Source organism: Pteropus medius, unplaced genomic scaffold (assembly GCF_902729225.1).
Source record: "Pteropus medius unplaced genomic scaffold, Ma_sr-lr_union100, whole genome shotgun sequence".
Classification (NCBI taxonomy): Eukaryota; Metazoa; Chordata; class Mammalia; order Chiroptera; family Pteropodidae; genus Pteropus; species Pteropus medius.
In genome coordinates this window covers 4,769,594-4,787,463 of record NW_024349796.1, presented here as the reverse complement: position 1 = coordinate 4,787,463, position 17,870 = coordinate 4,769,594, and the positions used below count along the sequence as shown (strand labels likewise).

At 34.7% G+C, this 17,870-nt stretch overlaps 1 protein-coding gene across 1 annotated transcript in view; it reads left to right on the top strand.

The window, feature by feature from the left end:
• SMYD3 (SET and MYND domain containing 3) overlaps window positions 1-17,870 on the top strand; it is a 529,143-nt gene that overhangs the window by 89,881 nt on the left and 421,392 nt on the right. Inside the window, exon 2 of the mRNA XM_039883254.1 lies at window positions 13,383-13,446. Within this exon, the coding sequence (XP_039739188.1) occupies window positions 13,383-13,446 (64 nt within the window). The remainder of the gene's footprint in view (window positions 1-13,382; window positions 13,447-17,870) is intronic.

Here is a 17,870-nt window from a genome sequence, read left to right as displayed (position 1 = left end):
CTGTTGAGCCTATTTGGTGAATTTTTTATTTTAATTATTATACTATTTTTATATGATTTTTTAAATTAAGTTTATTGGGGTAACATTGGTTAATACAATTATATAATTTTCAGGTGTACATTATAATTTAACATCTGTATATTCTCTTGTGTGTTTACCACCCAAAGTCCAGTTTCCTTCAGGTACCATATATTTGATCCCCTTTACCCACTTCATCCTCCCTGGTATTTTTTTCTTTTTTAATAATTTGTCTTAATTGAAACCGTGAAATCTATCTCCTCTGTGGTCTTTTTGCTGCCAATGTCTGTCAGTTCTTTTGTTTTTATTTATTTATTTTTTAGACTGGCTTCTTAGGGGCGGCCCTTACGCCTGAATAGCTTAGCGATCTGCCAATGATTTGGGTATAGGTCTGTGAGGCTTCCACCCTCTGCTAATTGACCTCTGTGTGGGTTAGGGAGCACATTTAAAAGTTGTAGCCAGTTCTCAAGTCTCCCTCGGGTTTTACTTTACATGAGGCTCTCTTGGGTTTTCCCCTTACACAGACACAGTTTCCTAGTCAGCTAGGGATGTGTGATGAGCTTATCTTAGGCCTTTTGTGACTCTCATTCCTAAGGTCTCTCCATTAAATTTCTTGCTGGTGTACCACATGCCCCAGATTGCACCACAGCCTTAGGCTAGCAGGATTTTTCCTGTTGCCTCCAACCATGTTTGCCACTTTAGCCGGCAAAGACCTAGCGTTTTCCCTTCCTTATCAAATCAAGTCTGCCCTTTCTGATAGCATAGCTTTTGGTTTCTATAGATAGCCCTGGGCTTGTCGAATAGTTTTCACCATTTCAACTGAGGTGATATAGGATGGGAAGAAGGCCACAGACTTCTGCTCTTCTTTTCTTTCGTTTTTTTTTTTAATTTATTTATTTTTATTTTTAATTTTTTTAAATTAAGTTTATTGGGGTAACATTGGTTACTATAATTATATAATTTTCAGGTGTACAACTTTCACTCTACTTACCTAACGTTTCAAGAATACTTTTCAATTTATCGTCTGTTTTTGCTCTATATAAAGTACTCCATATTTTTAATATAATTTTAATATTTTTAATATAATTTTGATATTTTTAATATTTTTAATATAATTTTGATATTTTTAATATAATTTTGTCCAATTTTACACTTGTTTTATGTAGCAGTGAATTACTGACTTCTTCATATAGCCATTACTAGAAGTTTCTCTGGAACTGTCACTGTCCTTCAGGTTTTTATTCTCCAAGGAGCCTTCCCTGTCCCATACCTCTTCTCTGCTTTAGGTCTCTCTGCTCTGCTAACATCCAGTACTTCTTTTTATAGTCAGATTGTTTGTCTTTATTCTAGACTGTAAACTATAGGAAGGCAGGTATTTCTTTTGCAAATACAGTACCCGGCACATAGTAACAAATATTTGTTGACTATATGTTAAACTGGCATTTCAAATCTGTTTTGATAATATAGTAACTTTACTTGTGTTTGGACAACAGTATTTACGGTTTGGAGGGTGTGCTGTTTGTACAGGGCTGTTCATTGAGTCTTTTGACTCAATAGTTATTCTTTCTCCACTGTTGCTTTTAGGGGAAACTTTTCTAGTGTTTATTTTAAGTGACTTAAACCTTTTCTTTAACAGTTCTCTCTCTTTTTTAAGTCTGATCTTTCTCTTGCTTTCTTTCACTGAGGAAGTCTTTTACCTTCTTTATTGACTGAGAAGTACTGACTTAGTGGTACACGCTGTAAAGCATTTTTGATTTGAATATTTTTGTACTTTTAAAAAAAAAATCAATTATTAACTCTTCTAGCTTGGAAAAAACCCTTAAAGGCTGGCTCCTTTCTTTTTAAGGAACATGGCTTAATTCATTATGTCAGGATTTGAGGTGGAAGCAGAAACATAATAAGGCCTTTGCTCTTAATATATATAAAACTTTAAAGCTTATAAAGTCATGTGAGTTTTAAGTACTAAGGACAAATTGTTGTAGTTAAGAAATACTCATATTCTGCTTCTCTGTCTCAAATGTTTTATGCTTATCATTTACTCAGATCAATTTGCAAATCTTAGCTCTTCTGATATGCACATAGAATTTAAATTACTTAGCTATTAAATTCAGTTTAAAAGACATTTTGGAGACAAAGGATAAATTTCCAATATTTGAGCACAAAAGAAAAACTCGTCTTGTAAATTTTTTTCAATAAAATGCCCATACAGAAAATATCTTAGCTTTGCCCTACAGAATCTAACCAAATTCTTCTTCTTCTTCTTTTTTTTTAAATGAGTGAATGAAAAGTTTCTTTATTAGAAATTTGGTTAGGTTTTTATCACCCTGTAAGTCTTGGGCAATATTATGTGATGTCCCATGAGTGAAATATTTCTAAGGTAGAAAGATAGTCAGCCCAATTCAATTACTACAAATTATGTCTTTCGACAGATAATATATAGGAAGATCAATTAACTACCTTAGTTTTTTATTACTGAGCTGTTGAAGTATGCTTTTTATTATAATTTTTTTTCCAAACCAAGATTATTTAAAGATAGAGACTGTTGATACTTTTGTTAATAGACACACAGACACATATGTTACCTATATAATTTCTGTCTTTTAGTATATAGTCTTATCTTGTTCATCAGTTATATTTTTTTCCTTTTATTTTTAACTATGCTTAGAACATTATGGGGATGAATTATTCTATACTTAGTCTCAACTATAAACGGAACAGGAACTTGGAAGGTTTGTGAGACTTGACCTTAGAGAAAGATGAAAGGACACATGAGACCTTCAGTGTCTAGTTCTGCATGTGAGGAAGTCATCACTTCATCCTAACAACAAGTGAAAAACTAGACAGACTGAAAATCAACAATTCTTGGATCCGAAAGAGAAATGGGGATACAGGGCAAACTAGTGACCCTAAAATTGAAAAGTCACACAAGTGAATACTGGGAGTCACTGCGTACCTAGAGCAGACTCATGAGTGGAAACCATTGCTGGAGCAGGGGAACCTGGACTGTAATTGATGAATTGCTGGAGGCTCAATGTGGACAAATCTGAGAGTTAAAAATTCTGGAGGGACACAATCATAGGGGGCCTCCCACTTTTTTTTTTTTTTTACCTCCCGGAGCTTGAGCAGGTTCACACATTAAATATTGGCTGAAAAACTACTCATGCTTCTGGCAGAGAGAGGAGAAAATTAATCATTAAACACACACACACACACACACACACCCACCCAGAGCATTCTGTTGTTAACAAGGCCTGCCCTTAGGAGAAACTAGTTAACCGTATCCTAACCTGCTGGGGTGCTATTGGAGCCTAACCGACTTGAGATAAGGGGAATACCTATCTCCAGTCAGCTCTAGCTTTCTTTGTAGGAGAAGGGACGTATCCTTTTTAATAAATGGAGAGGTAGTTCATGTCCATGAATAGGAAGACTCGATATTGTGAAGAAGTCAGTTCTTCCCAATTTGACCTGTGTATTCAATGCAATCCCAATGAAAATCCCAGCAAGTTATTTTTTGGATTTTGACAAATTGATTCTAAAGTTAAATAGAGAGGCAAAAGACCTAGAATAGTCAATGCATTATTGAAGAAAAACAAAGTTAGAGGACTGCCATTATCCAAATTTAAGACTTACTATAAAGCTGCAGTAATTGAGTCAGTGCACTGTTGGCAAAATAATAGACAAATGGATCAATGGAACAGAGAGCCCAGAAATAGACTCAAATAAATATAGTCAACTTATTTTTGAGAAAGGAGCAAAGGCAATACAATGGAACAAAAATAGTCTTTTAAGCATGGTACTGGAACAAGCCAAAAAAAAAAAAAAAAAAAAAAAGGTGGTTTAGACTGGACCTTAAACTCTCCACAAAAATGACTGAAAATGGACAGCAGATCTAAATGTAAAATACAAAATTATAAAACTCTGAGAAGACAACATAGGATTAAACCTATAATACCAAAGGTACAATTCATTAAAGAAATATTTGATAAGCTGGACTTCATTAAAATTAAAAACTTATACTTTGCAAAAGGCAATGTTAGAATAAGAAGGCAAGCCATAGACTGGGAGAAAATATTTGTAAAAGACACATATGATAAAGGGCTGTTACCCAGTGTATACAAAGAACTCTTAAAAACCAACAAGAAATCAAACCAATTAAAAAAATGGGCTCAGGATCTTAATAGGCATCTATCTCACCAAAGAAGATATACAGATGACAAATAATTATATGTAAAAACATTCCATATCATAAGTCACCCAGGAAATGCAAATTAAAACAACAATGAAATATCACTGTATACCTATTAAAATGGACAAGACTCAGAATACTGACAACATGAAGTGCTGGTGAGGATGTGTAGCAGTGACAGAATTCTCATTCATTGCTGGTGGGAATGCAAAATGGTACAGACACTTTGGAAGACACTTTGGCAGTTTCTCACAAAATTAAACATATTCTTACCATATGATCCAACAATCGTGCTCCTTGGTATTTACCCAAAGGAGCTGCAAACTTATGTTCACAAAAAACCTACGCATGGATGTTTATTGCAGCTTTATTAATAATTGCCCCAAACCAAGGTATCCTTCAGTAGGTGAATGAATAAATAAACTGTAGTATCTCCAGATAATGGAATATTATTCAGCACTGAAAAGAAATGAGCTATCAAGCCATGAAAAGCCATGGGAAATGAATTATCAAGCTATGAAAAGATCTTAAATGCCTATTACTGTAGTAAGAGAAGACAACCTGAAAAAGGCTACATACTCTGATTCCAACTATATCATGTTCTGGAAAAGGCAGAACTTTGGAGACAGAAAAAAAGTTCAGTGGTCACCAGTGGTAGAGTTGGGGGAGGGATGAATAGATGGAGCAGAGGATTTTTAGGGCAGTGAAAATGCTTTGTTTGATACTGTAATGGTGGAACCACACCATTATACATTTGTCCAAAGCCATAGAATATACGACTCCAAGAATGAACCCTAATGTAAACTGAACTTTGGGTGATTATGATGTCTGATGTAGGTTTATCGATTGTGACAAAATATACCACTGTGGTTGGGGGTGGGACGTGCTGATAATGGGGGAGGCTATGTAAGTGTGGGAGCAGGGGGCATGTAGACAGTCTCCATACTTTCCTCTAAATATTTATGGGAACCTAAAACTGCTCTAAAAAAAGTTATAAAAAAAAAATCGAAACAAGACAGCACATATAGCCTGGGAGAAAAAGATATCTGAAATAATTATCTCTCAGGATATTTTTCCTAAATATTTCCATGTTATAATACTGCTCCAAAGTAGATTTATTTTCTTTTCTATTTTACTTAGAAAAAAAATATTTTATATGAGACACATGCATGATAAAAGTAAGCCATACATTTTCCATTCTCCATCATCTCCTTTTGACTCCACCTTAAGAAAAAAAAAAAATCAGGTTCTCCTATTAAAATGCCTGCAGGCACCTGCAGGCATTTACTTTCAGAGAGTACTAACACCCACTTTTCCAAATAATTTTGTTTAATGTCTTTATTTTCTGCTTAACCTAGGTTTTTTTTTTCTGCTATAACTTTCACATGTCTCTGTGTGTTACAGATGTAAAGAGTAGAATAAAGGTAACACATTTGTAATGCGCAGGACCTGGCAGTAGAAACAAGGGCATTGCCATTTGCTGTAGCCTAAGAGGAGGAGGTTTTGCTGAAAGGAGTTATTTGTCAGTTCTGGTATATCGACCAAGCAGGGACCCATGGGCAGAGGGGCAGGAGGAACGATGCGGGGGAATGAGATGCTTATCCATAATGGTGTGGACCAGCAACTGGTATGCATATCTTGGATTGAACTGGATGGTGATCTCTCAGGTACCCTTCGACTTGAATGATTTGTCCTTTGAGGAGGCAAAAATGCATTTCGATAGTGATGTTTTATATATTAAGATGATAATATTATGCTTCAAATTTGGCTACTTTTTCTTATAGTCACTTCCCCTTATGACGAATGATAGGTATTTGCAAGGTACTCAGCGCTGAATGAGGGTTGGCAATTTTTTCTCTGTAATCATCTTTTTTTATAAATGTTAACATTAGGCTAAACTACTTGAGTCATTTATTCATTCACTAAATCTTTATTGAGCACCTGTTGTATGCTTGGCCTGTGCCAGATGCTGATAAAATAAACACCTGATGGGGTATGAGGTAAAGAACACACAAGTAAGAAATTTACTCAGTGAAATAGTCACCCAGTGAGTGGAGGACTTCATAAGGACTTACTTTAGTTTATCCTATAAGTTTAAATATTCAGAGATGCCAGACTTTATGGCAGCTTGTCTTGGGAAAGATAGATCTAATTTGGAAAGTTCGTTGTAAAATATTTTAAAAGCATTTTCTATTTTTACTTGTCCCTTTCATTTCAAAACTGCTCCATTGAGGGGAAAATGTTGCCTTAAAAACCTTTTTAAAGTTTTTAGGAGTAACAGGTTATTAAGAAAATCATAATCATTTTGTATGCTGTATATATAGTCTTGGGAGCCCTATTGTACTACTTTCAAAACTTTATAACTTATTTTCACTTTTACTGTTACTTGCCTCTCCGCTGATTATGAATGTCTATTTTTTATACCTGGTAGCATCTTTGTACTTTTCTTCTTTTAGTCTAGATATTTTTCATACCTACTATTCCTGGGCTATACTATCACCTTTAATTAGTGGTTGTTTTCCTATGTTGCATGCTTCACGATAAACCTTAGCTATTTAAAATTGGAAGCCTCATGTTGGTGAAGATCTAATTAATTATTAGACCTTCCTTTACTACTGTTTTTCAAACAAATTTATGTAAAATGATGGCTACTAATTTTAAATTTTCAGTTGGTAATTGAATTAGTTATAATTATGTACTTCTCGTGATAAGCTTCTCTTTAACTCAGTTTGTTGTAACAATATTGTATCTATATTCGTGTGGATGTGTGTGTGTGTATATTCTGTTTTAAATTTTATAGATAAGGGATACATTATTTTGATATTTTGACTATCTTCTCAAAAGAAACATCATGACAGCTTTCCTGTCATGTGATGCGTTAGATTTTGCTGCTTACTGTTATAAGGATAATATATTTTTAAACTAAAGGGGTTTCATATCCAAAATAATTATCTATAAATACATTTCAGATATGGCTATTTTTTGTAAGTTAGACAGTAGTTTTCTACCTTTAATGCAATATGAATTTCCTAGAGATCTTATTAAGATGCAAATTCTGGATTCAGTAGGTCTGGGTTATTGTCAAACTCCTAAATGAAGCCAGACTGCTGGTACCAGTAGTTGTCGCCTGTTCTATTTTGTGGGGAGAGTTTTCTCAGGAAGTCTTGTTTCAATAATTGCTGAGATCACCTATCTCACTCAAATGCCCTCCTAGCTGGTGTATCTTGCTGTGAAGACAGAGGCCAGGTTGGTGATTCCTTTGTCATTTTTCATGCCTGTAAAGTCTTTGGTTTATTTTATTATGCGTATCTGTTATGCCATTAAAATAATTTAAATGAATTATTTAGTATCTCCTTTTTTGCATATAAGTATATCCTGGGTTCACGTACTCTTCCAGTGTTTTCATCCCAAATAAATTTAAGCAATCTGCTAATTCAAATTGCATTCACACCCGTTATTTTGAGAGCCTTTCCTGGGACTCCTTAAACTAGTGTCTGTTTTGTGATTATCTTTTTTTATGTTAGATAAAGTCTGCTCAGTTTTTCAGTAGTTGTGGGGGGAGAAGGTAAGAGAAATGTCTCAGGGAGTGTGAATGGTGGAACAGGCTTTACCTTCATTTCTAAAACAGAAGGGGAGCCTGGGGCATGGAAAGGTTAGCGTCTGTCCAGGTGGGATGGAGCATGTGTGGAAGTCCTATTGCTCTCCTGTTTTAAAGGAAGCAAAGGGCAACATTCTTTGCCCCAATATTCTCTCTCCTCAGATACTGGAATAGAACTGAACTGACTAGAGGAATCTAGCTAATTATATCATCTCTTGGTTGTCTTTTTTTTTTTTTTTGGTAACATATTTTGGACATGTAATTCACATACTTTTGGCAGTTCTCTGTCTTTACTCTTGAGTTTTCTTGGTTCTCGTTATGTATTTTGACTATAACATTTGTCATTTTGCATTAAGGATACTTTAGGATCAACATTAGGTAGAATGAACATGACCTCTGAAATCAGATAGTATCTGAAGTCATCTATTGATACCAGACTTTTAACTCCATGTGGCTCCGTGTCTACCCTAACCTGACTCATTTCCTCACCCTTTCTCAAGACTGCCACCCTCATTCTTTCTTCTATATCACCTGGAACATGCTCTATCATGTTCAGAAACTCTGAATGCAGGTTTCCGAATGCTTCCTTTGTCTTCTTGCTCTAACTGGTATCTGCCTCCTGAGGGCAGGGCTTCCTGTCCTCCCAAGTGGTGGCTGGTTTTTCTCATGTCTTGAGTACCCCAGGGTCCAGAGAAACAGAATATCTTTCTTGCTTCCCTTGCTGCTTTTAGACCAGTAGAAAGGGGCAAATAATTCAAACAAGTTATTCATATAAGAGAAACCATGAATAGTGAATGAACTGACCACTTTGGAGAGCCATTTGTCAATATGCAAAATAATTCAAGATGCACAGTCTTATAATTCAGCAATTTCACTTATAGGAATTTGTACTTTCTAAAGCAGCAAAAGTCAAAGTGGGGGTCCCCAGGGTCCTTTCAGGGAATTTATAAAGTGAACGCTTTTTAAACAGTAATATTAAGACATTATTTGCCTTTTAAAATCCCATTCTCTCACTCGTATACAGTAGAGTTTTCCAAAAGCTACATGGCATCTGATTATTCAACAGATTGAAATCAGAAACATAAATGAGAATCTGGCTGCCGTCTGTTAAGCCAGACATTAAAGAGATTTGCAAAAATGTAAAACAGTGCCATTCTCCTCACTAACTTATTCTTGTTTCAGAAAATATAGTTTTTTTTCCATAAAAACATGCTATTTATGTCAACATGTAATGGATTGTGATTTTTTAATGAATTAATAAGTATTTAAAAAATGTATTAGTTTAAATCTCTAAGACAGTAAATACTGATAGATATAACTCACATAAATAAAACCTCTTTGGGATCCTTCAGTAATTTTTGTTTGGACTAAGATCTAATAGTTTTGAAAATCAGTGCACAGTGCAAGTATTCATTTATTTATAATATGTAGTAAAACATTGCAATCAACCCAAATGCTCATCAGTATGGATACACTATCAATTTTATCAGTATGGAATGATAAAGTATTGATAGCTTTATACACACGTACATACATATATACACATATTCATACATAATTATACATGAATCAGTATATATTTGTTCCTTACCTCATATGTCAAATAAAATGATTTTTTTGAGAATGTAAGTATAGTTCTAAATACTTAATAAAATTAAGTGCAAACTTCATTAAGAATTAGATATTAATTCATATTATTTCAGATCTGTTGACCTTAACTTTAAAAGGCAGAAATAAAAGTGACAACATAAGCTGCTCCATTTGACTAGAACGTACGATTAACAGCATCCGTTGGACTTAGTATCCGTTGGACTTAGTATGCTAGGATATAGAACAACTTCAGTATTTTATTTATCGAGCATTGTACTGTGTGTTTGTTGACAAGGAGGAAACAGCATTTTGTTATATTTTTGTTTTATACTTTTATATGCTGTGTGATATTTATACTAGGAATACTTACATTTTTTAAAAGGTATCTGATTTCAGTCCTTAGAGAGAAATTAGATTTTTTCTTCTTCCTCATTTTTTATAAATTTTCGATTTCGAGAAGATTTAGGGAAATGGAATCCATCTCCTTGCTTATCAGAGTTGTGTTATCAGACTAGGCCGAAGAGGTTTCTTGCTTAGAAACGCAGATGTTGTTGCTAGAACAAATCCCTCTCCAGCAGTTCATTTTTAGTCACAGCTTTCTTCAGTCCACTCATGTGTGTTCTGCCTAAAAAACACCTGGAAGTCACTAGTTTTCAATTGTTCGCCGTTAGAGTGACCTACATCACACGATGTCCATTTTTGTAGAGACATATTATATAATGAGGGAAGTATAAATCTGTGCTCTTGTAAAAACATTAGATTTTCTCACTTATAATAGACGTTATTTTGCATAAAGCAAACAGAATGTTAGGAGTCATATTGCCTTTTAATATTCTTGAAGATGTAAGTCTTCTCTGATTTTAATTTCTACGGATGAAACTTTCATAAACGTTTTTAACTTCTCGAATCAGACCACTTTGAAGTTAATCATTCTGATCAAATTAAAAATAATAATAGAAACTACAAAGAATATAGATTAAGCAGTAAAACAATTCTGATGCTAGTCAAAATTTGAAATTAGAGCCAAGAATTATGGGTGCCGTTTATTAAACGGTACTAGTGAATTGTCTGTGTGCCTGGGTAGAGACGACCAGGTTTGGGGCCAATGTGGATTTTGCTGTTTAAGTGGCTAAAGAAGAGGTAATACTCAGCAGCCTCAGTTTTAAGTCTGTGCTCGATGCTTTGTTCGACACTGTGTTAGCAGGCACTTTACATAGATTATCTCATACAGTCCACCCAACGGGTTTATGAGTAGTCACTTACTCCCGTTTCAAAGAGGAGGAAATTAGGCTAAGAGAGGTTACGAGGTTACACTGCAGGTAGAGAGTGGGCTTCGTGTTTCAGTCCATTGGGGCTGCCATAACAAAATGTCACAGACCAAGTAGCTTGTAAACCACAGTTCATTCCTCACAGTTTGCAAGGTGAGTAGTCCATGGTCAAGTACCAGCATAGTCACATTCTGGTGGCATCCCTCCTCCTGGTCTTGCTGTGAACTCGTGTGGTGGGAGGGGCTCCTGAGCTCTGCAGGGTCTCTTTTAAGAACACTAATCTCATTGCATGAAGGTTTCACGCTCATGACTAAGCACCTCCCAAAGGCCTCACCTCTTAATACTATCACCTTTAGGGGTTAGGATTTCAACATGCAAATTTGGGGGGACACATGCACACCGTAGCTCTTGGACTGCAGATTTAGAACTCCAAACTGCTAAAACATCTTCCCTCTTAGGTATGGGGACTTCCTTTTTGCCTAGAACAGCCCTACCATCCTCTCCTATGCTTTCTTTATTTATCAGAAAGTGACTTTTCCTTCTTCTGAACTTGGGTTTTATAGTCTGTGTCACTTCTCTCCAGCCATAGTTTTATATTGTAGCTCATTCTGCAAGTGTGTGTGTTGCTCTGCCCTCTTCTATTGTGAGCTCCCATGTGGAAAAAAAAAAAAAGAGAAGAGTACGTGAATACGCATTCATATAACAGGTGCAAGGGTCTGTGTATTGCATGAAATCAAGTGAATTATAGAGCTTCTTATTCTTTATCTGCTTGGTCTATGAATTTGTGAAAAAGCCTTTATATCTTTTATAGTAATAGATAATACTTATATGGCACCTACTGTATTCCAGGCACTATTTTGAGGGCCTTACATGTATTAACTTATTGTGTATTGGTCATTTTTTTCCTTAGACCTGTTACTTGCAATTTATCTATTTTGAGACTGGGTGCATTTTTTACTAGGTACCTAACACGTGGTGATTGGAGTCTTTTATCATTACTTATTCACCTTTATCTCTAATTACATCTTTAAACTTAAAGTTTTTTTTTCTTCTTCTGATATTGATATAGTTATACAGACTTTTTTTTTTCGAATTATTTGGCTCATATATTCTTTTCATTTTTATATCCTTTTTTCTTTTGCTTTTTATCCAGTTTTATCTAAGAGTGGTGGTACAGTATAATGGTTAAAAAGCAAGAACTGCAGGGCTAGATTGCTTGGGTTTGAGTTGTTGCCTGGGGTGTTTATATCTGGCAGCTACAATTCTATACTTGGAGGTAGGAGGCATTTTGACTTTGCTTTATTTAAGCTTTTAACCTCTTCCCATGTTTTATGCCCAATATCTTATCCTGCTCTCCCAGGATTGAGGTACCTGGTATATTTAAGTTCTGATTCTCTATAAAATTCTGTTCTTACCCTTTCAGTATCACCTGCCATGTGCGCTTTCTGGTGTGTTTCCTTAGTCAGTTTGCACTATTCCATCTACTTTTCTTTGTCTTTTGAAAATGTATTGAAGTATCTCCAAAAGTGGGTATATAAGACTGCTTACTTATAGGACTGTTTGAAGTTGAGTGTGAGTAAATAGACGTAAGCAACTTGGAATAGTACCTGGCACATTGGAAATGCTTAGAAAGATTTTTCTTGTTTTGTCATTGATGTTCTGAAGATATTCACCGTCCTGTTTATTGTTACTATTAATTTGTCATCAGATTTATTTTTATTTTATAATTCAAGTTTTTCTCCAGTTCTGCATTTTTCTTATTTGAGCAATTTGGAGAAACATAACTTTGGAGCATCCCAATTCAGCATGCCTGAAGTAGTATTTGATTTTAATGGAATTTAAATATCATTTCCCATAATTAAATTATATGATAAGTTAACACTTATAAAATTTTGTATTTGAAGGTTATAGGATACTTTCAGCTAGTTGATGAACTGGATTCTGAATTTCATATCAAAAGGTTTAAATCCCAATGAAGTGTTTTTTTTTTTGTCTTAATGGGAATTTTTGTATTTTAAATAAATTTATGCAAAAAAGAACATTGGTGGTAATGGTCGTACAGTATGTGAACGTATTTAATGCCACTTGTTAAAAAATGAAATTCAATGGAATAAATTTGAAGATATTATTGCCTTTATTCAATGATTCATGAACTGGCAGCATCCAATCTAGTAGATAGAAAGGAGCTCCAAGGAGCTATAAAATCAAAGACTTTTCTAGGCAGAAGGAAACAGGAACAAGGAAGCTGTGGTAGGTGGAAAAGTAGGTTCGTTATTGCAGGTCACTTTCCTTTGGTGATGGCTGGAGTCTGTCATGCAGATTACCCAACAAGTACTGATCACACAATTTCTAATGGACATTAGAAATTGGAATAGCTGAAACTGTAATTACGTCTTCGTTTGATGATGTGGAGCTTAGCATAAATGACTTCATTTTGGCCCTTGAATTGTGTTTTTAACACACCGATCTGTACACTTAAAAATGGTTAAAGTGGTAAATTTTATGTTATGTATATTTCATCACAATTAAAAAACAGACATTAGTTATTATGTACATGTCTCACGTTGAAGGTAAAGAATGTTCATCAGTATTAAATCTAGTCTTACAGGACCATACAGATGGAGCGAGCAGAACATGTTGGCATCAATATGTTGATTTGTGTTTTTGTTTTTCAATCATATATGGTTCTCATTTCATAATGTGAAATTTATTTTTTTAACAGGAAGGAAAAGCTGATGCGATGCTCTCAGTGCCGAGTTGCCAAATACTGCAGTGCTAAGTGCCAGGTAAGAATGTTCAGCTGTACATAGTGACTCCCTCTGGTTCTCTGATGCTTAGATTTGTCCTCCATTATGCCTGTCGACATACTTCCATTTCTACACCATCTTTGATTTATTTTAACTTGTTACTTACCTTCAGTTTTGAAATAATACATGTGTATGGTAAAAAAATACAAATACATATTTAATATATGTAAAGTTATATGTATATATTTTATATATCACAAAAGAAAAGTAAATGTTTACTCTTCTCCATGTTCTTGTCCTCCTGACCTCAATCCTATTTCCCAGATTTCTTAAAACCCCTGATTTCTTGTGTGTTTTCACAGCATTTTCTATTTTCTTGTGCAAACATATTCATATGTCTATATCCTTTGTTTAAAAAAAAAATACAGATTATTTTGGCACAAATTCTTGTATACTTTTGTTTTTCACTTAATATTCTATCTAGAGGAATTTTTTGTATCATCCATCTTATTCCATTATATGAATGCACCACAATCATACTTTCCCTGGTAGTGAATGCTTCAGTATTTTCCAATATTTCATATTGCCATTAATGCACCACGTATCTTTTCTGCACATTTTGCATACTTCTGCAAATTAATTGTATGATAATTTCTTCTCAGTTGTATCGATTATTAAAAGGATATATGCATTTTGAATTTTTAAAGCTAATGCAAAATTGGCTTCCAAGAGTTTGAGTTAATTTACAACTGACAGTCTGTGAGAGTACTGCTGTTAATATCATTGAAATTCTTTAAAGGGTGTATAATTAACATTCAACATGACCTTTTCTTCTAACCTTCTGATTAATCATCTAATAAGAAATGTAATTATGCTCTAATGAATTGTGTCATAATAAAAAGTCTAATTGGAGGTTTTCTGTCTATGTCATTGCCTGCTCTCCCACCTTCCATCCCTTTGTTTTTTATTTTGGGGTGTGTGTGTGCATGTGTGTGTGTGTGTCTTGTAGCATGTGCACACCATGTCATTGCCCATCCCCACCTTCCCATCCTGTTTTTTTATTTTGCGGTGTGTGTCTTGTAGCCTTAGCATGTAATGCCTGTATGTGCACAATAATATCATTGCCTCCCCCACAGCTTCCATCCTTTGTTTTGTTTTTTATTTTGGGGTGTGTGTGTGCATGTGTGTGTGTGTGCACACACGTGCACATGCACCACTCCCATCAAAGTCCTTCTTTTCCATCTTTTAAATCTAGGTCCTGTTTATCTGAGGGATTTTCTGCTATCTCACTTTCTCTCTTGAAAGTAATTTCTCCAAGGTACAAATAGCGTGAGTGATTTTAATAGAAAAGAAAACAAATCATGCAAAACAGTCAGAGCACCCAAGTTTTAATGACAACACTACCATTAGCTAGTTAAATTATCCTAGAGAAAACACTTAAAATTTCTGGGCCTTGGTTTTCTAATCTGTACCACTAATAAGAGCTAATATTTATTGGACATCTACTATGTGCCAGACACTATTTTATTCTATTTACTCTTACAAAAATCTTGAGAGGGCTAGGTACTATTATTATGCTTGTTTCACTAATAAAGAAACTGAATGGTAATGATATGGAGTGGCAAATGACTTGCCAGACATCCTGTAGCTAGTAGGTTCTGCGGTTCAGGAAATGAACCCAGGTAGTCAGAATTCAGACTTCTAATTTCTCATCTAAGCCTAAGTTTGTTCTTGCTCTAACATTCTGATTAGGTGTAGTTTCCCTTTTTCTATTGTATCCTCTCCCTACCCCTTCCAGATTTTGTTTTATTTTTAATAAAGATTCATTCTGTCCCCAAGGAACATGAAACAAAAAATACAAAAATAGAAGGTTAGGAGTAATGCTTTCTTAATAAAATAGGGAATGTGAAAAATAATTGAATTATTTTTACCCCATTTTGTAAACCAAAAATTCTGTCTAAGTTATAAAGATACCTAATTTATGTAAGATCACTAGCAATAATAATAACAAATAATAATAGCAATAATAATAACAAAAAGAAAATAAATGAAAAGAAACCTAGTCTTTTTCTCTACAATACATTCTAGAAAGACTGCTTTAGGGTGATGTTTTAGCTAATTTATTCATGTGAAACAGAGCTTTGTGTTTCGGAGACCTTCGAGCTAAGACTACATACAGAATCTACGATTTAATGTGTTTCTTGACACAAACCTCGTAGATGAACTTTCTTTCTATTTTCAATGACCTGAACATTTACTTTTATTTTCCCCCGTTTTTATGAATGATTTTTCTCCCATGCTTACTTTCTTCTTTTGTAGTACAGGGGCAAAAAACCAAACTCATTATCTGATTAGATTGAGCAGAGGGAGTGTGGTGGGTGGATATGTCATTTTGATTCATTGTAGTGCTTGTATTTTTGCCACATATATTAGCTGTTTACTGTAGCATCAATAATAATATCACCATTAGATATACTGTAGAAGGTAATGGGAAAATACCTAGTACAATGAAAGATATCGTTTATAACACCAGCTAGTGCATATGCTTATATGTGTGTGGGGGTTGGGGTGTGTGTGTAGAGGTGGGATTGGGAGTCAAAGACTGGCCAGAACATATGCATTTAAACTGCTCTGTTTAACTCAACCTTAAGGTGCAACATTAAATATTGTAATTATTGCGGATACCTACAAAGCAGCACATAATTAAATTGACAAACTGGACTCTAAACAGTAATGAACAGGAGGCTAAAGAACTTGGAGTGGAAATTGATATTGAAGATGTGAATTTGTAGCATAAAATCTATAATATGTTTACCCTAGGGGGACATAACTTTGCTTCACTCGCTTAGCATTTGATGTGTAGTGCTCTGCCATCAACGAGTTGTTTATGAGAGGCTATTGAAGTATTAAAGGATAATGTTTTTTGTGCCCATATGGATAGTATCAATGCCATTGGTTTTCACATTTTATTTTTAAACATAAGCAATATAAGGATACATTTTCATTATAAAAATCGACACCACATAAAATAATACAGAATCAAAAGTAAAAGTCTTCTCCAGCTCCCATCCCTATTTCTGTTTTCCAGAGGTCTTCTCTGAGTGTTTGTTTAGTGAGTGGAGGATACACACCAAACCAAGTCTGTGCTTCATATATAGCGTACATATATACAGATATATTTACTGCTATGTACAGCACTGTTTCTGATATTGGCCAAAATAGTTTCTCATCAGTGGCTTTGTATTCCTCTGTGTATATCTTGTTATGAATTGTCATATAACGTAATAGAGGGATTATGTATGGGAACCAGTCTTATTTCGATGTTGGCATAATCATAACATCACAAATGATTATGAGATCAAAGGGGAGGAGCAGGCTAAGTTTTCTTATAAAAAAGCATTCTTAAAATTTGCAGTATTGATAGCAAGTAAATCAATTTCAAGTAAATTTACCAATTATTATTTCACCTCTGCTGTATTTAATTTGATTTATAATATGCACATTTCTAATTGAATTAACTTCTAGGCAAAATAAGCAGCTGGGTACTGCATCAAATTGCAGTTTATATACTTTAAAAAAGTACTATATTAGCAGAGAGGCTCTTTTATGTTGATAATTATAGGCCTCTTTAAAAATGTGAATCGTATTTTTGAGTTTATGCTTAGCTGTAGAATGATTTAATTTTTGATGACTCCCACCCTACTAAGCACTTAACAGAGTGATTTAATAAGCTGGTTTCTAGAATATCATACCCGAAATGGTGATGAAGAGAACCAAGTTCTTTATTTCATAAATAGCTCTTTGCCAGGCTTCAGACTGATAGGATATACAAAATACTGTGTGGAGAGTTGGCTTCATTTCTAATTGTAAGTAAAAAGAGAATATTGTATAAAGGTTAAAATTACTTGATTGTGTTTATTTTTTGACTTCTAAAAATGTCTGGGCCCTGATTTTTCTTTTCTCACTTTCCATTCTCCTGGTGAGTGATCCTATCTACTCCCATGATTTCAGTTGGCACCTGTGCATTAATCATTCTCAAAACTCCATCTCCAGCCTCCTCCTTTCTCCTGAGCACCAGACCCATATCTGACAGGGCACCTGCACTTGGTATTACACGGGTATGTCAAATGCCATATGTCTAAACCTGAGTGCGTTATCTTTCCTCCAAACTTTCACGTTTTCAACCTCAGTGAATAATTTCATCAACCACACAGCACTCCTGAGTTGCCAGGATGTCATTAATTCTGATTTACATCCTTTCTTAGTTCCACATCCAGTTGATCACTATGTCCTCCTGATTTTACCACCTAGAGATCTGAATTGGTTCACTTCTTTGTAGCTTCTCAACCACTACTGTGCATGTTACCATAATTTCTTTCCTAGAATAGCTGCAGTCTTTTACTCTTGCCAGCTTCTTTTCTGTTTTCTACATAGGAGCCGGAGTGATTATTTTATTTTAGAAC